This window comes from Mesoplodon densirostris, chromosome 5 (genome assembly GCF_025265405.1).
Source record: "Mesoplodon densirostris isolate mMesDen1 chromosome 5, mMesDen1 primary haplotype, whole genome shotgun sequence".
Taxonomy (NCBI): domain Eukaryota; kingdom Metazoa; phylum Chordata; class Mammalia; order Artiodactyla; family Ziphiidae; genus Mesoplodon; species Mesoplodon densirostris.
Genome location: NC_082665.1, coordinates 48,844,538 through 48,869,122, shown reverse-complemented (window position 1 = coordinate 48,869,122; position 24,585 = coordinate 48,844,538). Strand labels below are relative to the sequence as shown.

Genomic DNA, 24,585 nt, shown 5'->3' with positions numbered 1-24,585 from the left:
TCAAATTCAAGATTTTTCTTAGGTACACAAACATTAAGTGTAGACTGATTATAGTGGCTCTTTTTTTTAAATGGAAATACATATATTTTATTTTTGAACTCACATATAATCCAAAATGGGCGCTTTTGATCTTTAGTTCTTCCCTAACTGGTAATGGAGGGACCCCAAATTCTCTCATCTCATACATCTATAGCAAGTCTTAAAGAAGTGAAAAATCAACGTGGGCTTCAGTAGAGCAGAGAAGGAGTTTGGGCCTTGACGTCACATCAGAATTTGCACAAGTGGATAGGTGAGAGTGAACAAGATGAAAACATAGGATATATACAGAGGCAACCAGAGGGGGCAGAGTCCCTGATTCTTCTAAGTGCCAGGCAAAACATTTTTGTTGGTGATGATGCATTTGAATGACACCAGTTGAATAAGACTAGTATTGTTCTTAATGAGCATCAGAAGTCTCTTCTTCCCATCCTTGGATAGTTTTCCCTGTACTGAGAGTGGACAGGTGGTTTACTGGATGCCACAGACTAAGAAGTTGCCTCTTAACCTAGTCTTCTTGTTTGGACAGAAGTCACAAGATCTTTCCAAAGCTGAGTTCTCAGCAAGATTATCAGAACAATTTGTGGCTATTTGTGTAATGGCTGCTTGGTTATTTAGGAACTTTTTCTGCAACCATAATTTGATACACATAGTAGATATTTTCTTTATTCAGCATCCACAGAAGTATGGGTTAGTTTTTCACGTGCTTCTTGAGGGTTGTTAGAAACATATTTAAGTAAAAGCCTAACAATATCCTAAAGTTTACCATAGCAGACTCAGATATTCAAACACTAACTACAGGAACTGTTTCCCTTTTGTGGTGCTAAACAGAGACCAAAGGCAATGACTATCTCATGAGATGAAGAAATCCCTAACTACAGTTTGGCCAAGTCTGAGCACAATAATTGATTTCCCTTTCTATTAGTCTGCTAGGGCTGCTGTAATACCACAGACTGGGTGGCTTAAACAACAGAAATCTATTTCTCACAGCTATGGAGGCTGGAAGTCTAAGATCAAAGTACCAGCAGGTTTAATATGTCCTGAGGTCCCTCTCCTTGCCTTGCAGATGGCTACCATCTTACTGTGTCCTCCCAGGGCCTTCTCTCTATGTGTGAGCATCCCTATGTCTCTCCCTCTCCTTTATAAGGACAGTAGTCCTATTGGCTTACAGCCCCACCCTTATGACCTCATTTAACCTTAACTTCATCTTTAAAGACCAGTCACATTGGGAGTTAGGACTTCAACAAACGAATTCTGAGGAGAGGCAATTCAGTCCATAACACCCTTCATTCAGAAATTAAAAAAAAATATTCTAGAGGCAATGTTACACTGGCAAGATTCATTTTGACATGAATGTTGTAGCTCTTCGTACACATTTTTTTAAAAACCTCTTTTGTTTATTACTTCAGTTCCTGTTACAGACCTTGAACCTGTTACTTTTACAACTGAGACCTCTGGGACCACATTAGGTAATGACCCTGTGCCACTTGCCTAGATCTTTTGCTGCTCCTTATACAGCCTGTTCAGTCTCCATCCCCATCACATGGCTTTTCCTCTTTCATGAGATGACCACTATCATCTTCCACTGCCATTCAGTCACTGTCTTCACTTGAAGAGCCCTGAAGTCTCTTAAAAACAAGGTTCCTGTTGTTTTTAGGAGAGCCAGCATGAGCTTAGTTCAAAACATTTACCTGCCACGTGGGGCATTTGAAATCATCACATTGCCTTGTGCTTCGTTGAACAGTGTTCTGTGTTAAAGCTGAGTTTAAAACAAATTGGGATCTATTTCCTCTCTGGGCTGATCAGCAATAACAGCTACTCTTAAGCTCCTTTGCCATCTAAGTTTCTAGATTTTTTTAAAAACTATTTGCATGGTATGTTTGTTTCTTTGTTGGTGTTTTAAGTAATGATGTGTTTTATTACTAATTTGACAAATAGGAAATTATCCAAATCTGAAGTTAGGGTCTTAGTGTGACCCTAACTTCCCCTCCCCTTGCACCAGAATTGGTCCTCCTTCTCATTTTTCCCCCAGTGAGGAAGTTCTATGAGTATCTGATTACAAGTGCTAATTTTCATGCCTTGAATGAGTAATTTGACTATAAACATGAGTTTGCCTCCAAAGTACCCTCAACCTTAAAAAAAAAGATGCATTGGCATAAAAGGAGTAAAACTTTTAAACTACAAATTCATGGAACTTTAAAAACTCTAACAGGTTTTGGAAAAACCTCTCCTCAGTACCCAGAGCCATATGATGTAGAATAACATAAGGCTTTTCTTTCTTTAGCTACCAAAGCATCACAAAGACCTCGTCGTCCACGTCCCAGACCTAAAACCACACCAAGCCCTCAAGTACCTCAGGTCAAACCGGGTAAATGTGTGATTCGTTGGTTTAAGGGTGAGCCCTAGTAACCTGTCCCAGTGAAGAGGCAAAGCAGTGCCAAGCTCATATTCTTTCTAAGCATGAAGTCATGAGGCATCATCAGTAATGTCTCCTCTACCAGGTGTTGAGGAGAACATGACTGGGTGAGACACAGTTGGTGCCAGAATACCATATTCTTTTTATGTGTGAGTCTTGACATACATTTAGTATATTTTTTACTATAAAATTCCAGTTTTACTTCTTTAGCAAAGCCAATATATTACGTTCAACTAAATAAACAAATTGTAAGTACCTTGCAAATTCCTGGACCAATATTGGCAACTGTGGGTGATATGCCAGCTGTGGGAGACATTTCATTTCTAAAACTGTAAAGTTGAGAATATGTTTGCATGGTACAAGGGAAAAGATCAAGGTGGACTGGACTTGGACCTTGGACCTTGGGCTTTAGGCCCACTACAGGATTTGAATGCATGGAGGGAAATGTGAACCAAGGCAGAAGAACCAAAAGTGTGGTGGTTGGGGGTACCTAGAACAGACTATCCTACTTCTCACAGTCAAAACCTGGCTGTTGATGATGCTACATTTGGATAGATCCATCCAGTCAATTGAAAGAGGATTTTGAGGACCTGGTTCAAGAGCTTAGATTTGATAGAGAGACATCAACAGTCTTTGATTTCCACTTTTTCTGGGCTTAGGCCAGAGAGATGCTCTACTGAGTATTTCAGACTGAGTAACCATCTTTATCCTGCTCTTTTATATGTCGTGGTTTGGACAGAGGTCTCAGACTCTTTCCATAGACAAGCTCTTGGCAAGACCAACACCATCCATTTCAATGATTAATTTTTATATCTGTTTCAAACTTATAAACTGTCTATTGTATCCGTGTTTACTTAAACACAGTAAGGGCTCATTTTCAGCCTCCATAGAAGTACAGGTTGATCAGATTTTTTTAAAGACAGTTTCTGTTTTCAGTGTATATTAGGTAAATGCCTAAAAATACTTTCCAGTGCAGAGTTTTCCATATCAGTTAGAATCCATTAGTTAAAACCTAGAAGAATTTCATGTTGACTCAAGATATTTCCAAGGATAAGCCTAAGACTGACCATGACTATTGTTTGGCCAAATGTTCAAAGAACAATCCTCTACTCTTTCTCTGTTTTTTTTTCCTTTGTTTCTGTAGAAGGAATGATACATAAGCAAGTTTTGTTGGGGTGTGAATGTTCTAACTTTTCATGTATTTTTAAATCTCTTTGGTTTACTGTATTGTTTTTTGGTCAGTTCCTGCTAGAGTCCTTGAACCTGTCACTCTTAGACCAGAGGCCCCCAGAACAACACTAGGTAATGATAAACTGTGTTTTCAACAAGACTTATCCTGCCTGTTGTCAGACCCAGAGTTTCATCTTGCTCCATGTGACAACAGTTTTATTCTTTGTGGCCATTCAATTACATTCTTCTTAAAATTATGAAAACCCTTAAATTACCTGTTGTTTTTAATAGAACTAGTCATGTGTGACCCTACTTTAGGATATTTATTTGCCATGTAACCTGTTTAAAATTGTGTCATTCTGTGTTTTATTCCAGCGGTGCTTGTGGTAAAACTGGTTTTCAAACACATCCCGATCTCCCTCTTATCTAGACAGATAAACTCATCAATAGCTCTCATAGGGCCAGGAGGATCCATTCATTGCACATCTACGGTTCTACCTTTTTTCTATTTGCATAGTATTTTGTTGTTTTGTTTCTATTTAGGTAATAATACGTTTTTATTTTAATAGTTAGAACATGTACCAAAGATTGGAAGATTAAATTATAAACCTCAAATTGAGTGTGACTATTCTTCATTATCCATTAAAATTTAGCAACAGTTCTTAACCTTTTTGTTGCCCAGTCAAGCTGCTCTGTGAGACTTTGATTATAATTACTAATCTTTATTTCTTATATTAAAAAGTGATTTTTGTCTTCAAAGAATCTTCTATGATAAAAGAAGGTATAAAAGGAGTTATGTATGTGACAAAAATCTCAAACTAAACAAGCAAAAATCTAACAAGGTGTAGAAGATCTAGAGTCATGTTTTTTGCCTCCCATAGCTTCCAGAACCATGGGTGATGTAGTTATGTAATAACCCAAGAATTTCTTCCTTCAGCTTCCAAAACATCACAACAGACAATTCATCCACATCCCAGACCAAAAACCCCACCAAGTCCTGAAGTACCTGAGTCCAAACCAGGTAAACTTGTGTTCCTGGTTTAGAGTCCCAACAACCTAACCCAGCAGGGTGTTGAGTAATCCCAGTTTTGGGGAGTAACCAATATGCCCCATGAGAGTAAAGATACAACTTGTATTAAGTTGCAGTTCCCACTGTGGAGCTGGCAAGAAGAGCACAGTAGGGGGAGATCTGTGGGGCAGCTGAATGCCTCTTGCTTCCTCTGTAAAATCTTTGTCACTGTGCATTTTATTAACTTCCATTTATCTCTTGAAAATAAAGCTTCTTGTGAAAAATTAGGCATATTCAGTTCAAATTGACAAACACTAAGTGCCTTCAGTATACTCCAAGTTGTATACCTCTAAAGATGCTAATGTATCAGATGTGGGAGACATGTTTTAGTCCTCAAACCTGCAAGACAGTTAAGACCAAAAGCCTTTTCTTTGTAAATAAAATAGAAGATGGCATTAGGCAGCATCTATGCAAATACAAGAGTGATATTTGGGTGCTACCAACAAGATGCGCTAGGGACATAAATATTTGGAGCAGGGAAAGATAAATTTAAAAAGAGTGGAGCCTTGAAATCATCATAGTACATAGATGAGTAGAAAGATGGAAAGGAATAAAATCAGAAAGAATGGATATAAGACCAACCAAAGGAGAAAGTCTAACTGTAATACTAGTATAAAGGATGTCTGACTTCAAGGTGGTAGTCAAAGCTTTTCTAGATCTTGATTGGTCCATGGACTCCCATGGTGGAGATCTTTAGGCACCTGATGAAGCAGTTGAGATTTGATCAAGGATATATCAGCAAGCTGTTCTTTGCTCATGAAGGCATGCTCTTTCTTTGCTTAGTCTGGAGGGATACCCAGTTTGATTCATCATGCTTAGGCCTCAGCATCTTTCCAAAGATAAGTTCTTAGCAATACCCACACATCCCACTTTGGCTTATTAGTTAGAATCAGATCATCAAAGAATGAGGAATAAGGAAATAGGTACCTGACTGAGGTATGGCCAATTTTTAGGAAATCAACTTTTACTCTTCTAGTTTAAGAGTTTTTAAAAGTTTCTATGTAGTTCTAGAACCTATATTATACTAGTAAGATTCTTTTTGAAGTAAATGTTTTGAGTTTATTTAAAACAATCACTTGGTTTATTCTTAATACTTTTGGTCAGTTCCTACTGCAGACTTTGAACCTGTTACATTCAGAACTGAGGCTTGGGTGACAACACAAGGTAATAACACATTGTGATCCTCAGTAAGTGCTTTTTCTTCTCATTGTCAAACTCATTCCATCAACATCAAAGCTACAGGTTCTTTTGCTTCATAAAGCTACAACATCATCCTCTATTGTCACTCCATGATATTCTTCATCCTAAAAGAATTGAACTCTCTGACTCTTAAAACAAGTTATCCCTTGTTTTTAAGAGAGCCATGCATGAACCTAACTCAGGTTAACTGTTATACATCTGAAATTGTTTTTGTCATCTTGTATGTTTTTTAACCAATGTTTTGTAAAAGCTGGGTTTAAAAAGCAATTCTCTTGACTCTAACGACTATTATGGTGTCAGGGAGGGTTCTTTGTGGATCTAAAGGTCTACTGTTTTTTTAACTGTCTGTGATATTTGTTCTTTAACTGACATTTTAGTTAATGACATGGTCTTATTTTAGTAGACTGTCAAAGAGTTTGTACCTGGCTATCACCACTACCATAATATTTTAGCAGTGATTCTTATCCTTTTTATTCAAACAAGAGTTCTATGAATGATTCTGCACTTTTATAATTGACTCATTGCCAATGAACTTTCACTTGTAAAAAACAAACATACTATTAGAATAAGGGTGAAAGTTTCCAATTAAAAAGTTACAAAGACACATTTCCTAAAATATGAGGAAATCTAATAAGTTTTAGGAAACCTAGAGGCATGTGTCATGCTACCCATAGCTTCTGAGCTACAGACTCTGTAGTAACTGAAGGTTTTCTTTCTTCAGCTCCTAAAACATCAAAACGGACCCGTCGTCCACGTCCCAAACCCAAACACACACCAACTCCTGAGGCACCTCAAACCAAACCGGGTAAATGTGGGTCTCTCATTAAAGTACTGAGTCCTTGCAGCTCTTGGGAGTCTGGGGTTGATGCTAGTAGTGGGAGTGATAGCCCCTGTGAGCCTCATGTGGGTAAAGGCACAAAATGACCTGCTGCTGCTTCCCCCTGTTAGCAAAGGAAAACATGATGGGGGAGACGCACGTGGCAGCTGAATTCCCTGTGCTTTCTACACAAGGATCTACTCTTTTACTATGTATTTTATTTACTTTTTCTTACTCCATTCCATTCTTCTCTTAAAGAAAAAAATGTCTTAAATAGAACCAAGCATTTTTATTTCAAGAAACAAACAGGAAGTGCCTTCCATCTCCCCATAGCCCATCAAGATCTGTGAGGATATCGCAGAAGCTGGCGGCTTGTTTTTACTTTGCAGTCTGTAGTAGAGTCAAATTCAGAACCTGCCTCAACGTGGAACATTAAAAGATTGAACCAAGGCAGTGTGTCTGTGCAAACTGAGCTGTTTTTCTTTTTTTGGTTTTTTTGTTGTTGTTGTTTTTGTTTTTTGTGGTTTTTTTTTTTTTTTTTTTTTTTGCGGTACGCAGGCCTCTCACTGTTGTGGCCTCTCCCGTTGTGGAGCACAGGCTCCGGATGCGCAGGCTCAGCGGCCGTGGCTCACGGACCCAGCCGCTCCGTGGCATGTGGGATTCTCCCGGACCGGGACACGAATCCGTGTCCCCTGCATCGGCAGGCGGACTCTCAACAACTGCGCCACCAGGGAAGCTCTGAGCTGTTTTTTGCAGGGGTTATAAACATCTCTGAGCTGAAAGAGAGAAAAGTCTGTGAAGGACAGGAATAAGGAGTTGGAAAGATGTTGGGTCTTAAAACCATGGAGATAAACAGACAGAAAGTAAGGTGTAGAGACCAACCAGAGAGCACAGACTTCTGGAATAAGGGAGGTTCTGCTTCCAAGAGGTGATGAATAGTACTGAGTTTGGATGGGTCCGTAGGAGCAGTTGAAGAAAATCCTTGAAGGTATGACTCAGAAGTTTGGGTCTGACCCTAGAAGCATCAGTGATCTCTCCTGCAACTGTCTCTCCCTCCTATCTAGGGTATGGAGTTTTTGTGATGAGAGCAGAGAGCTGCCTACTGGGCACCACACACTATATGTTCTTTATCCTGATTTGTTGAGTGCCTTTGCCTCAAACAAGTTCTCAGCCTATTTCTAAATATGAGCTCTCAACAAGATCTACATGATTCACTTTGCTTAATTCTTTTCTATGCCTCCTTTCAAACACGAAAGCTATTTATTGTATCCATGCTTATTTAGACATGCTATTTTCTTTCTTCCAGTTTTATTGAGATATAATTGGCATACAGCACTGTATAAGTTTAAGGTGTACAGAATAATGATTTGACTTATGTACATAGTGAAATGATGACCACAATAACTTTACTTAGTTTAATCCATCATCTCATATAGATACAAAATTAAAGAAATAGAAAAAAAGATATTTTTCTTCCTTGTGATGAACACTTGGGCATGCTGTTTTCTTAAAGTTTCCGCAGAAAAGCCCACAACTGCCATAACAGTTACATAAGTATATATTTGGTAAAATGTTTGAAGTTTCCTAGGTCAGTCTTCTACAATGATTGGAATTAGGTACTTAGACACCTAGGAGAATATCATGTTGACTTTATTGAGATATTTATCAGTTTGTGTAGGCTGTAACTATCTCATAAAGAAAGTTTACCTGGCTTTAGGTGACCAAGTCTTTAAATATCAAATATGTAATTTCAGAAAAATAATTTCAAATTGTTATATACCTATTGAAGCACTATTATACTGGTAAGATTTAATTTGCTGACTTTTCACATGTGTTTATTTCCTTACTTTTGACTAGTTCCCACTGCAGATCTTGAACCTGGTACTTTTAGAACTGAAGCTCCAGAAATCGTGGGTAATGAGAATGCGTGTCCTTCAAATAGTGCTTTTCCTGCTCATTGTCATACCATTGTAGCCACAGGATCTCCTGCATCTTAAAACCATTTCTATACCCTCTGTTGTCATTCCATTACAGTCTTTACCTTGCAGTTTTGCTACATTCTATGTCAAGTTATCTGTTGAATTTAAGAGAACTGTGTGTATACTAATTTCAGGATGTCAAACTGCCATGTAACCACTCAATGCTGTGTCATGTGATCACGTGCATTTGCTTAAACAGCATTGGCTATTTTAAGCTTCCTTTCAAACATGAATTTCCACCTATCCCTTATTTTCATCATTCACTTTTTCCTCATCAATTGTGGAAATACCATGTTTTTTTGATTGTGTTACTCTTTATTGAATTAGTGTCTATATGATTATATTGGTAGATCTCTTGTTTCAAGGAATGATGTTTTTAGTTAATGGTCAAATTTTTGAATGTGCCTGAGTCTTGAAAGTTTAAATGATGGGCTTTTGTGATAGAGTAGGCTGACTCTCTCTCCTTCTCTAACAGGGTTTGACAGAGTTTCTTCACTTTTATTGAATCAAGGACCACTTTGAAATTTTGATGAACACACTCCATTTGTTACATTGATCCTTATACTTTCAAACATATGAACTCGTTATTGTACTCATGATTATTGAAATAGTAGACATTTATGTCAACTTGTATAGAAGTACAAATAGACTGATAAATGCTTTTTCCAGTAGTTAGAAATTATATATTATATAAATGTGTAAAAAGCTTATCCAGCAGAGTCTTTCATACCAGAATCAGATAATCAAACATGTAGAATTTCTTGTTGAACACAGTGATATTGAGCAAAGTACAATGGTGTACCTATTTTATGAGATTAATTGATATTCACCACAATTTGGTCAAATTGGCAAAGAACAAGTGTCTCTTTTCTCTCAGTCCTGAAGCTCAACAATTGGCTTCTGAAATTAGTCTTCAAGTGAATTTTTTAAATCTCTTTGGTTTATTTTTATTATTTTTGGCCAGTTCTTCCTACAGTCCTTGAACCTGTCACTCTTAGAACCAAGGCTCCAGAAACAACGTTAGGTAATGATATTCTGTGTTCCTCAACAATTTTTTCCTGCTCATTGTCAATCCACTCTATCATCATCATCATTGTAATAACATTATCACCAGCTTCATAAGACTATCTTGTCATCCTCTGCTGTCCTTCAACTTTATTTTTCTTCTTAATAAGAGTATTGAAGACTCTAAAAAGAAGTTACCTGTTGTTTTTAAAAGCTATGCATGGACTTAGATCAAAATGTCTGTCTACCATGTAATCTTAATTGAATTTGTGTCATGTACTTTTGTCTAAACAGTGCTCACATTTAAAGCTTAGTTTCAGACATGGTCGGGAATGTCTATGTCTTCTCTAGACCAATTAAAACATAACAATTTGTATGGTTCCATGGATGGGGGGCATATGTAATTTCTTAGTGTGAACTTACTATGGTTTGATGATAGTCCTTACCTTTTTTAGACATTTACAAGACTCTTCATTTCTTGACTTAATTTTATGTGTGAGTTTTACTTCTGAAGAATCTTCAGTGATAAAAGAATTAACAAAATAGGCAAACATATTTGCATCTTTAAAATATATGTCTTAAATTTCAAGGAAATATAACATATTTAGAAAATCTAGAACCTTATTTCCAAAACCACCTTCACTAGAGTAATCCAACGTTTCTTCCTTCAGCTCCTAAAACATCACGACTTCGTCGTCCACGTCCCAGACCTAAAACCACATCAAGCCCTGAAGCACCTCAGACCAAACTGGGTAAATGTGTTATTTCATGGTTTGAGGGGTAAGCCCTAGCAGCCTGTCCCAGTGGAGTCCCAAAGTAGTGTCTCCAATGGGAAGTAACAGCCTTCATGTTCCCTAAGAGTCAAGGCATTAAGTTGTGGTTAACAGCTGCTTCTTGGATGAAGTTCTTGGTCTCTCTTATCTATAGCAAGATTGGCATAGTCACTCATGGTTATTTATTGCTATATCTACATTTAAACACGTTATCAATTTATTATAGCTGTGAGTACATAAACGTAGGTATTTTTTTTCAGCTTCCAAGAAATGTTACAAGTTACTTTCACATATTTTTTTGTGTATATTGCCTAAACAGATTTTCCAAAGCTAGCTTCCATATGAGAATCAGAAAATCAAACACCTAGGAAAGGCTCATGTTGACCATACTAAAATTCATAGCAGAGTTCAAAGGTTGTGCCTACCTTCTGCAATGAATTATTCCTAGCTACAGAGACTGTTTGCTTTCTATGAATGCAAAAGTTTAAAAAAATTGTCATTTGAAACTAATGTTTTGAAAGAAAAATTAAGACTTTTTATGTGTGTTTAAACTTTCTTGTGTTCATGTTTTTGCTTTTGGTTAGTTCCTGCTACTAGCTTTGAACCTGTTATTCATAGTTCTGAAGCTCCAGAAACAACACTAGGTAATGATTTTTGTGACCTCATTAAATGCTTTTACACTCATTAAAAACCCACTCCATCACTGTCATGGCCAGAGTTTCTCCCACTTCCTTCGAGTGCTATTGTAATTCTGTTTCATGCTTCATCTTTTATGTAGTCAGGATTCTTAATTAAGGTGCTACCTATTGCTTTTAACAGTTGTCCCTGGATCCAGCTGAGGAAATCTATCTTCCATGAAAACCCCTTTAACATTTCATTATATGATTCAGTGAAGAGTCTGAAGTCCAAATTGTTTGCCTTCTATTTGGTATTTAGATCTACAAAATGATAATAATTAAGTATCATGAAATTTCTCCGAGCAGCTTACTTTCTGTAAGATTTTTGTGATATCCTCATTAATCTCTTCCTATTTTAAGGAATGAGGTTTCCCTGTTATATTAAATTACCAAAAACAAGTTGCTTCGTGGAAGTGTCAATTCTAGTGAATCTAAATTACAGGCTCCCCCATCATTGATGAACTTGACTATTCCTTATTCTCCACCACAGTTTAACATTGGTTCTTAACCTTTACTAAGTAGGAATCTCTCTGAGTATCTAATTATACACATTAATACCTATATCTTTAAATTAACAAATTTTGTTATTATTTTGGTCTCTAAAAGACCCTCATGATAAGGAACAAATTATATTGGTAAAGTAAAATTTTTCAAACTCAGGCAATAAACTCAAGAAAATCTAATATTTTACAAAACATTGGTACAGGTGCAATGCTGTTGATGGTTTCTAGACCTACAAATACAATAGCAACTCAAGGTTTTCTTCCTTTAGTTTCAAATCATAGGGGAAAAAAGCCTTCTCCCAAACACTAAATTTCCCAAAGCTTCACAGTTTAAAAATCAAGAAAATCTATGGTTTTCTGTTTAAGGAGTTCTTCCAGCCCATTGCAGTTGGGCCCCCAGAGTGACAGTGATGTGGCTTGCTAACTTGCATTTCCCACCTCTATGCCCTCTAAGAGAGAAGGTAGAATCTCTACAATTTCATGTGGACAAGAAGGTTCATGGTTGGAGATTTATATGGTAGCCAAATGCATAAGGATTCCCTCTGACAAAAGATGCATCTTATTCAATTCTCTTAGCATTCTATTCCATTCATCTCTTTTTAAAATAGCATTGCTTCTTTGTCTTAGGTAAACAACCCTTTCCTTGCCCTCTGTGGTCCCAGCACCACATTAGCAGTTGAGTAGGATAGAGTGTAGAGCAGAGGAAGAGATCAAAAGTAAGGGCATGTTTTACCTCTTGAATAAAGTACAGTATAATTGTGAAGAAAACCTATTCTTGAGTTTTTTTTTAGATAGAAGATAATTTGCTTATAGAAAAGCAGCTTGTTTGGTAAAAATTTTAGAAAAAATATTTAAAGGGGTCAAGGATCTATGTGGGCTGATAGAGAATAGTTGAGCTTTGAAATTAAGTAGGATTTGAATTAGTGGTTGGAATGGTGGGAACAGCAAAAGTGGGAAGCAGCCGCATAGCACAGGGAGATCAGCTCGGTGCTTTGTGACCGCCTGGAGGGGTGGGATAGGGAGGGCGGGAGGGAGACGCAAAAGGGAGGGGATATGGGAACATATGTATATGTATAACTGATTAAATTTGCTAAATAAAAATAAATAAATAAAAAATACCTAGTCAGGAAAAAAAAAAAAGTTTTGACACCTATTGAGGGTACCCAAGGGGGTGGTCAAACTGGAACATAGAATAAAACACTCCTAGATGATACTGAACATTTTGTTAATGATACTGTCATGAAACCAGCTGTAGGAAATACTTAGAAAGCCCTTGTGGGAATATAGATTCAGATACAGTAGTCATTGAGAACCTCAGTTTTACAAATAGGCTCTTCCTTTTTCTAGAAGGATAGTTAAAATCAGGGATCAGCAAATTTTTTTATGTGAAGAGTTAAATAGTGAATATTTTAGACTTTGCCGACCATTCAGTCTGTCACAGCTACTCAATTCTGCTGTTGTAGCTTGTAGGTAACCAAAGCCAAGATGTAAGTGATATGTAAATACACCTTGAATCATCTTAGTTTATAGGTGTGGCTGTGTTCCAATAAAACTTTATTTGAATTTCATACCATTTTTACATGTCATAGATTATTACTCTTCCTTTAATTTTTTTTCAATCATTTAAAAATGTAAAAATCACTCTTAGCTCACAGGTCGGGAAGAGGGCTGGATTTGGGAGGGCCATAATTTGCCAATCTCTGCTTTAAATAATGCATATTCTGCATTGCCTCTCCATAACCCTGTGATTCTGAAGGTCTGTGTGTTGCTACCTGTGAAATTATCCATGATTAGTTTGACAACTTAGACCCTCTTCTTTCAGCTCCCACTGAACTGCATACTCTTATTTTGAAACCAGTGACATCACCAAGCCTAGAAATGACACAAAGTCAACCTGGTAAATAGATTATTTAATCTATCTGGGTACACCATGAGCTTCAGGGGGCATACCCCAAGTGTTGTATTTCCAAATATTAAAAAATACAAAAGAATACACATTTAATAACTCCGTATATTGTACATGCTCCTTCCATGATTGCATACTGGTGTAAATTAGTAATACATTATTTCATATTAATTATGTTATTCAACTGTATAGAAATACTTATCTTCATTTGGGTTTGCTCTGTATAATATTAGAGAATAATCACATATCTGATTAAGTAGTCAACAGAACCACTTAGAAGAACTGATTTTATTCTTTACCTTTATTTTTCACTAAGTTACAGACTTGTGGTTCTCTTTAGTAATAAGCTAAACTTCTGCTCTGCTATGTGAAAAGAATGCTCATTCAATTGTGACCATTAAGGAAGGAGAAAGTTCTCACTTCAGTAAAGATAACAAAATTTCACCTTACACAATATGAGCCTAAACACTATTGCCCTTCAAAATTAAAAACAAATTTTAAAGATCATGCTTTTCAATGCTATTGCAACTCTCTGACATTTATTTTGAAGCACCAGATCTTATTTTTAACATAGGATTGTAATTTCATTTCATTCCTTTTGTGTATCTCTTAATTAGCTAAATGGCATTTTGATGCTTATGTTGATGGAACAAGGTTCTGTGGTTGTTAATGATAACTTATAATACTTATAAAATTCTGAATTTGGTTATTAGAGTTTCCTTTAGGGTTAACAGTGCTATTGTTATTATGGTAACGGCTGACATTGAGCACTTACAGGTACAAGGCACTTGTCTAAATACTTAGTTTGTATGAATTCATTCAATGCTCACAACAACCCATCCTTGATCAATTTTACCATTTTGTGTTTTTTGCTAGTTTCTGAAGTCCTGGAATCGGTTACATTTAGCACTGAGTCATCAAAGGAGGCTATAGGTAATAATGTTCCCCAATGGGAAGTCAGGTATATGTGCTTTTCCATCTCATTGTGGAAGTCATTTTGGGATGTCTTCATGCTTTGTGACATTTCATGGCTCCTCACATATTGCCTGTGCTCATCCAGTGAAACTTGACAGTCAAATGTTATATACAGCCCATTTTGCTAGTATCTGCTGTGTTGCTATGCAAGTTTCACAATTTCCTTGCTTAATTTCCTCTCACTGTGAATGCACAATTTCATTTTTTAATATTCTGATCACTTTTAATACAAATATGCACATCCTATTTTTCATTTTCATATTGTTTTTAGGATTCATCCCCATGCTTTCAAAGGACTCACTCTATGTCTTTTTCTCACTAGAATCCTTAAACAAAAATAAGGAAGTGAAATCATCTGCTTTGCTCCAGGTAGAAATCGCTGTAGACCCTGCCAGTTATTGTGTGTGTGTGTATGTGTTCCACACTGCACACTGTCTTCATTTCCTGCCTTCATTGTAGTCATCTTCATAATCTACCTAAATGTTATTTATTCTCACAAATATATCTACTTAATTAACCTCTGTTTTAAAATTAAGCAGTGTTCCATTAAAGTGGGTGCTATGGGCTGTCCACCACTAACCCTCCATTCCCTGTTTCTTCCCTAGCACCAACTGAAATAGATTATGTATATTCCACTGCCAAAGCACCACTCAGGCCAGAGGAGCCAAAGACTGAAGGTGGTAAAGGTTTTCATGCTTCTATTCTTTTATTCAAAAAAATTTTAATTAGTATCACATTTCATATAATTTGAAAGTTCAAGCTGGATCTACAGTGGAATAGCTTTGAAGAGCTATAGCTTCTAAAATTCTTGAATTCTTAAAATTAAAATGATAAGTGACTCTCTGAATACAGAAATTTCAGTTTCTCTGTGGTATCTAAATATTGAGGCTTAATAAATTTGACAGTTAATGACAGTTAAAACATAAATATTAGCTGAAGGATTAGGGTTATAGAATAGGATTTCCCTCTTGATTCTTTTTTCTTACCCTAATCCGTTGTCCTGTCTGTAAAAATGTGATGCAGATTCTCAAGAGAATGAGGTGTGTTGATATTCAAGAAAGAGATACTTGACTGTGGCCTAACATCTTAAGCTTTTTAAAATTGTTCTCCTTTGTTTTGATACAGTTGTGGAATCTATTACAAATGTGTCTGAACCACCTGAGACCACGCTAGGTAATGACACACCCTGGCAGTTTTTGCCCTCATTGTCGCCATCACCTGAGAACCCAAGTTCTCCCTCATTGTGAATTCATGTTGCAACATCATTCTTTGTCATGGCAGTTAATTTTCTTTCTAGGTGCTTCTATTCATAACCATTGTCCAAAAAGTGTCTTCTGCCATTCAGCTTTGTATCTAGATCTTGGTCTCTCTCTACTTCAGTCACTGAAACTGTCAAATCTAAAGTGTCTTTTTTCCTAATGTTAAACATTCTGCCAGCTTGGTATTACGTTGAATACTTCAGATAATATTTTTTGTATGATGATCCGTTTATACCTTCTGCCCTAGCAACATACTTTCCATTAACACTCATTTCATCACATTCATTTACATGTTTGATTTTTTTCTTCGTTAGTTAAACAAAATTCAATGCTGCTGAATGGCTTATGCCTTACATTTTTTATTTATTTTTCTCCTTATGGTTCCTCCTGAACCTATCTTTCTAGCACTGTTGGGGATGTACTAGTGTGGAGTGAGGATTTAAAAAGTAAGGCTATTGCTTACCTTGAAAGTATTTTGTAACCTGGCATCTCTAAGCAGCTTTTAAACTAAATGCATTATGAAGAAGTAGGAGTGCTATTTTGCTGTAGACTTGCAATTTGCTTTCTTTTTTTCTTTAAAATCTACTTGTCACCATCTGTTCTGTCATCTGTACTCAAGGTGTGTGAAGTGCTATAGTAACCCTGGGTACTTTCCTTCAATTACCGTAGAAACATCACCTCTGCCTTCCCAAACTGTAATCCTACCCAGCCCAGATGAGCCTCAGACCGAACCGGGTAAATACGTTATTTTTTGTTTCATGTAGAAGGTGAGTGTTTGCAGAACTTACAAGAATGGAAAGACAATATATATGGGCACTATTACTAGTTATCAGAAGCCCTAACTTAATCACTGCTCACGGTATTTGACTCTACCTTTCTGATGCCCCACTCCTCCTTCTATCCATAATCTATAGCCAGTCATATGGCAGTGTTGTGAACCTTATTTAGGATATAACTGAAAAACACCTCTCAGCTACTCTGCAAGTCTTTCATACAGAAAATAGTAATGTTTCTGGGGAAGAACATTTATCTTCTTTTTAAAATATAAATATCCCAATTTTAAATACTTTATCATCTTGACTAGTTTTACAAGGTCTGTGGTCATATAAAAACTATTTTAAGATAGTTAATTTGTTTAAGATTAACCAAAACCTCCAGAAATACTGGAGCATTCCACAAAAGGGGGTACAATTGGTCGGTCATCTTGTCATTATTCAGGTCCCTTACTACTTTCTACTGCTCCTTCCTGTGGCAGTTTGGCCATTTCACCGCATACAAATAAGAGAAACTGAAGTCAAACTGGTTACTTGGCAAGTCATAAGGGTTTACCTGATGGTGGAATTTGAAATATGGGAAAACAAATCATCAATGCGGGTAACTAAATATGCTTCTTACAAGGGAAAATTTTCTCAATATCTGCAGGCTCTCTTGGAACGTCAGTTTATCATAAATAAGCCCAAACTTGTATTTTGATGGCCATTAAACTATTTTATATGGCTCTATTTCCAAAGGAGATATGGATATTAATTTTATTCATTGTCCTCTAAAATTTCCTGTCAAATCCTGTTAATATCCTTTGCCTATTAAACTCTACAGTTTAAGTTTTACCAAAATTCCACACTGACTGCATTAACTGGATCTGTGTCAATTATCTCTAATTTTCTAAAGTTTTTTTAAATAGCTTTAATCATTAATATGATTGAAATATTTAATCGTAGATACTATCAGTGATACTAATCTCATTCTGAATCATTTTTTATAGAATTGCCTCATGACATGCCTTTACCTGCAAGATGGTCTCTTATACCCTGGGGAAGCAAATAGCCTATCAGTACGAACTTCAGCAAGCAAAGCAGTTCAGAGTCAGAATATCACAAGACTAAGGACACCATAGAAGTATAGAATTTTAGGGTTGGAAGGGCTCTTAAAAATCCTGTTACTGTGGATGAAGAACCCAATGTTGTAGACCGCCTGATCCGCAAAGGGAACTCTAAATCTCCCAGCTCCAGGCTCCTAAACCAGTGTAATCTCCAACATATCTTGTTCATCTCTCCACAGGCGACAAGATTCCACTGAAACCATTGCATGCCTTGTATATTTTGATAAACTATCAGGAAGAAGTCCCTACAGACTCAGCTTCTTCTTTTATCTTATAACTCTTATTTTCAGCAAGCTTTTCTTAAGGTGCCTGAAACTCCGTGACCTTGAAAACCATTTTATTTCTTCTTATCTTTCTTTATCCCAAACACACTGAACCCAACCAAACGAGGTATTTCCACAAGCTGCGATCTTTCATTTGATAATTCTTTTCCTCCAGCAGGATTAACTTTTCTTGGTGAAGAAATAATTGATTTTTTACACTGAGTGTCCTAGAACTTCTTTGGGAATTGCTCAGCAGAAGAATAACTTTCTTCAATAATGTATCCTTTCAATTTCTGTTCAATTTTTCTTCTCCAATATGACCAATAAAAATTGTGTTTTGTTTAACAAGATTAATTTTTTTCCATTAGCACTATTAAGATACATTCATTTTCTAGGTATATTTGGAATGTAATGTGCTTTTTATTTACAAGAAATTGTATCTCTTTGCGCTTAAAATATACTGGGTTATTCTGATAAAGCGATGTGAACTTATAATGATGAATTATTTTATTCTGAAATTTATTTTTAACCTATTTAATAGGTATTTGAAGTGGATATTTCTAAAATTCCAACAGTTTCATTTGCCAGCTGAATATCTTGGATATCTTTAATGTGCTGCCTTTTTTTTTTTCCATTATAATAAGAAAATTACCTTCTTATACTTTGTGGTTCTTTGGGAACTTTAACTGCTGTGTATTTAGGTCTTCAATTACTCAACAAACATCTCTGAGATCCTAGAGGTTTAGGTACTGTGACTCTTGAAGACCTCAAGGGCTCCGAACCTATATCCTTTCTTTTAGTGCCCAAGCAGACACCGCGAGCTCCTCCCAAACCAAAAATATCTCCACGTCTAAGAATCCCACCGACACAGCCAGGTAAATACTTATTTTATATTCTGGCCTGAAAAGTTTGATGTTAGCGGAGTTACTCTGTTGAATTATAGCAAGTTAGGTTTTTAACCCTTATAAAATAAGACTTCCTTTGAAACCTAATAAATATTTACATTTATTTTTAGACTTTATCAAAAAGTATATTATTGGAGTAGCTTATTCCAGAAGCCTCCCTTTTGTTATATTATTTGAGAGGGGGATGGAGGAGAATGGAATTTCTTAAAAGAGTAGCCTGGGCCTCCCTGGTGGCGCAGTGGTTGGGAGTCCGCCTGCCGATGCAGGGGATACGGGTTCGTGCCCCGGTCTGGGAGGATCCCATATGCCGCGGAGCGGCTGGGCCCGTGAGCCATGGCCGCTGGGCCTGCGCATCCGGAGCCTGTGCTCCGCAACGGGAGAGGCCACAACAGTGAGAGGCCCGCATACAGCAAAAAGGAAAAAAAAAAAAAAAAAAAAAAAAAGAGTAGCCTGCCTACTCCCTTTACTTCTCGCAGCTTGAGAAAACCTTAGATGGTCCTTGAATGTCCTCCCCCTGCCAATCACCTAATTTTTTTTGGCCTTTCAGTCAATTTTATTTAACATTAGGTTGTGAAGATTTTTAATATATATCCTCTCCTATAAAATAGTAACATAATATTGCTTTGGTTGTTTTGCTAGGAATTTTGAGAAGGACCTAAACAAGAGTCATTATAAACTATTTTTTATTCTGTTCAAAAAGCTCTTACTTGAATGATTGAATGATTAACTCTAACCCTAACTTCTCAACCAAGATCTTGTCCAATTCCTCTGACTGACTTGGCAGATCTCCATTTCAGGCTACCATAAAATTGACATGCCTCAAAGAAAGCTCATCTTTCCCTCCTTTCAGTTTCTCATTTATATCTGTTGCAGATCCTGAGCATTTTACATCGATTTTTATCCTCTTCCTCATCCGGCCTCTGCAGTCCATCAGTTTTTCCAGACATCTCTAACACTGGTCCCTACTCCAAGCATATACCCAGTCATGCCTAGTCTATTGTCATGAATCAACTGATCTCCTGTCTCTCTTCTCTCCTAATTTAAAATTGTACCACCCTTGATGCTTAAGTGGCTGATTAACTAATTCATTTCATCAGTTAGCCACTTAACAACTATATTGCATGCTGACCTCACGCCAGACAATGTGCTAGACACTGGGAATGTGAAACAAAATTTCATCCTTCTGTAGTCAAGGAAGTTATAGTCTAGGCCAGTCCCTTAAATCTAAATTTATTTTTTATCCATGGCCCACTTCCAAAAAGCATATGAAGTGCACCTACCCAATTTACTAGGAAAGGAACCCTAACTATCACCAATGGTCTGGGGAAAGGAAAATGTTAGCAGCATCAAAATTATGCTTGATCTAGGTAGTAGCTCTGAATTACCAACACAAATTCTTTAATCATATCTCTGTATCCCTACTGAAAGAAAAAAACTGTAGATGTGGGGATGGTCTTTAATATCTGAGAGGTATTAACACTTTCTTTAATATTTCTGAGAGAAATTTTACCTATTACTTTGAAGGAAAACTCCTTAAAAAAACAGTTCCATGTACTACATCTAGTTAATGATTTTAAATCTGCTTTAATGTATTTTAAAATGTGTTTTTATTTAATTACTAAAACTTTGCTAAAAAAATAATATGGGTGTGATATGTAAGTAGATGAAGATACCAAAGCAACAATCATCTGAAAGAATAAGAAATTTAAAATAATAACAAGAAATAAATTTGAACTATTAATATATAAGAAATACTGGGAAAAATAATTGATGATTAGTGAATAAGTAGTGAATAATAGAATAAGAATAAAAAAGCAAGTATATTAAATTTGTGGATAGGAAACTAAAATCTAACTTTAAGAAATCAGCAGATAAAATCACGAGAAGAAGCTCTCAATCTTTTATGTGAATATAAAGCATAGAACAAATGAGGCAGAAAAAGGAGAAATGGAAAGAAATAAGAAAGCATAAAACAATGAATGATGGAAAATAAGAGAAAAGATGAGAAACAAGAAGTGCTGGAAGTTAAGACATTGAAGATATAAAGTCCTCATTAGTAACATTTTAAAAAGTAAAGGAGATATGAACTAAGAAGGAAGACTTACTCATAATTTTATCTTTTTGAGCGGTACTCTGTACTTATAAAAATACGATATAGTAATTCAGGAGCCTACTCTAATTTCCCATTATGACACTGTATTCTAAGTTTCAACTTTGTTTGATTTTGATTTAAACCTTTAGCTAACCTTCCTCGACAAGGTAAGCAACTTCAGAATGGATAGATGCATACGCTCAGTGGTTCCACTCTCACTCTGAAACCCTGGAGTGACTGCAGACTATAACAAGAGAGCATCCTGATTCTGTCCCAACTGAGCAAACTCCCAGCCCATCAGCATCTCCCCTGGAAAGTAGCTACAATCCAAACACTTCTAGCTTTGTCAGGGCAACCTAGTGTAAGCGGACTATTTGGAAAATTGATCATGAAAAAATGCACTCTACTTATTCCTCTTAAAAGTGGGTGAAATTAGGATCTCTCTTACCCAGGAAAATATGAGCTTTAATTAATAGATCCCAGCAATACCCTAGGTTTTTATAGTCTTTCAAGGATATTTGTGTATGTATACATATGTATCACCCAGTAGTTCAAAAACAAATATTTAAACCCTAGTAGTACTCCCTCTTTACCCCTGGCTAGCTGTTGTGAATTTCAAATGGCCATTTGAATGGGAGAATGTTCTGTTCGTACGTGCAATATCAATATCAGATGCAAATTATTATTGTTGGGCTATAAGGGCATCATCTAACAATAGTGTGTACAACTTAAAGAGCAATGCAATGTATTCATCTACCACTATCTTCAGAATGAAATTCTGTAATTGGGCATGCCACCTCATTTGTACTTAAACTATATTGATAAATTAGATAGCAAAATTTAAATTTACTATATTTGGCATTTGAGGGGATAGTGGGATCAAAAATTTGGAAGAAACCATCAAGAATATTTCATCATTAAAATACAGGTTTGATTTTTAGATTCCTATGTTCATAAGTAATAGTGAACAGTCCTGTTAATGATTTTATATCTAGAAATCTTATAACCATCAAAATTGCTCCTAATTCTTGAGGGGGCAAATAATGTGAAAAGCAAAATATACTCAGATCCTTCAATGTCAAATTTGTAAAGATTCTCCAGAAGTGGAAACAGATATTTATAGGGGTATAGCTTTCACATCATTTTGACATTTCACACTTAATTCTCACAATCACCCTTTCAGTTAGGACTGGTTTATTAATTCCACCTAAAAAAATGAGGAACAAGTTAAAATGTGACCTGCAGAGCTGGGATATAGCGAGCCCAAGTGTTGGGACCTAGCAGTCATGTCTGGACCTCAGTGTTCAAGTCTTGTCTCTGGTGCTTAATGATCACATGACCCCAGGAAAATAGCTTTAAAGTGAAGCTTATAATTCCTTCCTCTCAGCATTACAGTGAGAATCAAAGGGCATAATCCTTATGAAAGTACTTTTGAAATTGTAAAATGAGCTATAAATGAGCTATAAACAAAGTAGACCTTTTTTTTTTCCTGGTATCTATTACATTAGCACCTTGTTACTCCAAAGGAACAGCTGTGGAAAGACAATTTTGGTTTGTGAACATGTCATTTAAAGGTTTATTTAGAGCTTAACAATTGCCGGGGATGTAGAATGCGAGCCCACCCATTCCATTCCGTTGTCCACTTCTCTTTCTGCCGTTGCTGAGCTGACTTTAAGCTGCTCTTTTCCATACATCATGGGCTCCCATTCTGACTTCACTGAATTCATCTTCACAGAAAGACATGGGGATGGGTTTAAGAAGTCAAGCAAACATCCACAAAAGAAGAGCACTCTTGCATTAATAAATTGCTATCTCTTCTGAAATGATGTTTTTAAAAAATGATTCATCCTGTTCTTACGCTTAGTCAAATTTTGCTGTTTCTCAGATTTCATTTTTCTTAAAGTATCTGGAATTCTAACTGATCTATTTTTAGAGCTTAAGGTTTATTTTTCCATCTAAATCCCATTTCAATACTTTTTTAAAATCAGTAATCAGTCTTATACTTTGTCATATCTTATGTGTTAAGCAAGACTGGGAGATGCTAAAACCAAATGACTCATGATCCGAGCTCTCTCTTTCAGCTCCTAAGGTGTTCCAGCGTGTTACTCCGAAGCCAAAGACATCACCAAGTCCAGAAGTGTCCTATACTCAGCCTGGTAAATGCTTTATTTCATGTTTAAGCCAAATGCATTCTACAGTCACACTCTGCTGCAATGAAACATGAGGACTGATGAATGTGAGGTCCATGTTTCACTTCTGTTCAGGTACCACGTTGTATCATTATATCATGCATGATATAATCATTTCAAAGTGTTCATAAGCATTATCTAAGTGCTCATATGGTAAGTCGTTGATATAATGCAAAGGCAGAGAATTATGCCAAGGGTAGAATGCTTCTTCTAGAATTAAAATTCTCTTATTTTTTGACTTCCAAAAAATAACCTACCAATGTTAACTATGCTGTGCTCACGTTTCACCAAGATAAAATAAAGAATTGGAGATTTTCTCACAAAAATGATAAAATGATGTTTTACAAATGGAGGAAATGATGTTTAACCCTTTTCTTGGGTTCAAACATTTTATACTATCCAGCATTGAGGGTCTTTTTTTTTTCTCCTTTTAAATTCTATTTTACCCATTCACGGAGTAGTTGCTTGAGTCAAGAAATTTGTTTCACACAGGAAAAAAAGATTTCTTTAGCTACAGGTCAATTTCTTGCCTGTCATTTGAGAAGGCTTTTTGCCCCTTTATGGGGAGAATAATCCTGTGTTTGTGGGAGTAGTCAAGGTAGGGACTGCAAGGACCCAGACATTTTTCTAGCTCCTCAAGTGACGGTACAAAGCTGCTGTTAGCTTCACTAACTAGTTCACTGTTAGTTCACTAATAAGCCAAACCAAGTTTTTAACTAGAGTATCTGTGAAATACAATAAGTCCCCCCCCTTTTTAAGGTTCAATTATTTATAAATTCTTAGATGGCCCTAGAAGCATATAGAACATTCCTAGAACCAAAGGATTTCTGAGCTCTAGCTTGAAATGATGGCATTTTGGAGGCAAGTGAATTCACTTGCTATCATGTTTTCCAGGTTGTATAAGCACAGGGTGTTACTGCCACTGTGGGATGGCTAGGTTGTTGCAGGTGGTGATAGGCTGCAAAGAGCCTCTTTTGCTAGACTTTAAAGTCTAGACTTTAAGTTAGTACTGCTAAATGCAACAGTCAATATTATAAATGCCAATAAGGAAAAAGCTGATCTTCCCACTTGCAAAAGGTCAGCTTCTTGTTTTCAACTGAGGAAAAAATATGTAATGGAAATGAAGTCATTACAGATAACAACAGTAGATATGAGTGATTATATTCACTTTTCGTTAGAGAAAGCAATACTGTTGGTCCTGATATGGCATAATCTCATTAAACCAATACATCTAATAGTTCCACATTTTCTTCTTTTTTAAATGTCTACTATTTGCCTTAATTCCATCAACACCTTCTTTTTCACAGACACTCTGACCTGTACGTTTGAGCCCTGGAACAACAGCACAAACGCTCTCTCTGGAACCTTCATTGAGCTTATTCTATTGACTCTCCAATTCCAAATGTTTAGATTGAATTCTGTCTCTAAACCTAGGGTTGGTCCTGCCATTGTGCCCATCAGGGGTTCCCCTA

The 24,585-nt window shown here is 36.4% G+C and overlaps 1 protein-coding gene across 25 annotated transcripts in view; it reads left to right on the top strand.

The window, feature by feature from the left end:
- ABI3BP (ABI family member 3 binding protein) overlaps positions 1–24,585 on the top strand; it is a 457,010-nt gene that overhangs the window by 367,154 nt on the left and 65,271 nt on the right. For 16 of the 25 annotated variants that reach the window (XM_060098691.1, XM_060098690.1, XM_060098704.1 and 13 more), the window contains 17 exons: positions 1,446–1,505; positions 2,321–2,404; positions 3,695–3,754; positions 4,560–4,643; positions 5,796–5,855; positions 6,613–6,696; positions 8,566–8,622; positions 9,652–9,711; positions 10,364–10,444; positions 11,050–11,109; positions 13,468–13,542; positions 14,428–14,484; positions 15,132–15,203; positions 15,652–15,699; positions 16,455–16,520; positions 18,728–18,802; positions 23,006–23,080. In XM_060098691.1, coding sequence (XP_059954674.1) covers positions 1,446–1,505; positions 2,321–2,404; positions 3,695–3,754; positions 4,560–4,643; positions 5,796–5,855; positions 6,613–6,696; positions 8,566–8,622; positions 9,652–9,711; positions 10,364–10,444; positions 11,050–11,109; positions 13,468–13,542; positions 14,428–14,484; positions 15,132–15,203; positions 15,652–15,699; positions 16,455–16,520; positions 18,728–18,802; positions 23,006–23,080 — 1,158 coding nt within the window. The remainder of the gene's footprint in view (positions 1–1,445; positions 1,506–2,320; positions 2,405–3,694; positions 3,755–4,559; positions 4,644–5,795; positions 5,856–6,612; positions 6,697–8,565; positions 8,623–9,651; positions 9,712–10,363; positions 10,445–11,049; positions 11,110–13,467; positions 13,543–14,427; positions 14,485–15,131; positions 15,204–15,651; positions 15,700–16,454; positions 16,521–18,727; positions 18,803–23,005; positions 23,081–24,585) is intronic. The other 9 variants (XM_060098713.1, XM_060098711.1, XM_060098695.1 and 6 more) reach the window with 8 other exon arrangements.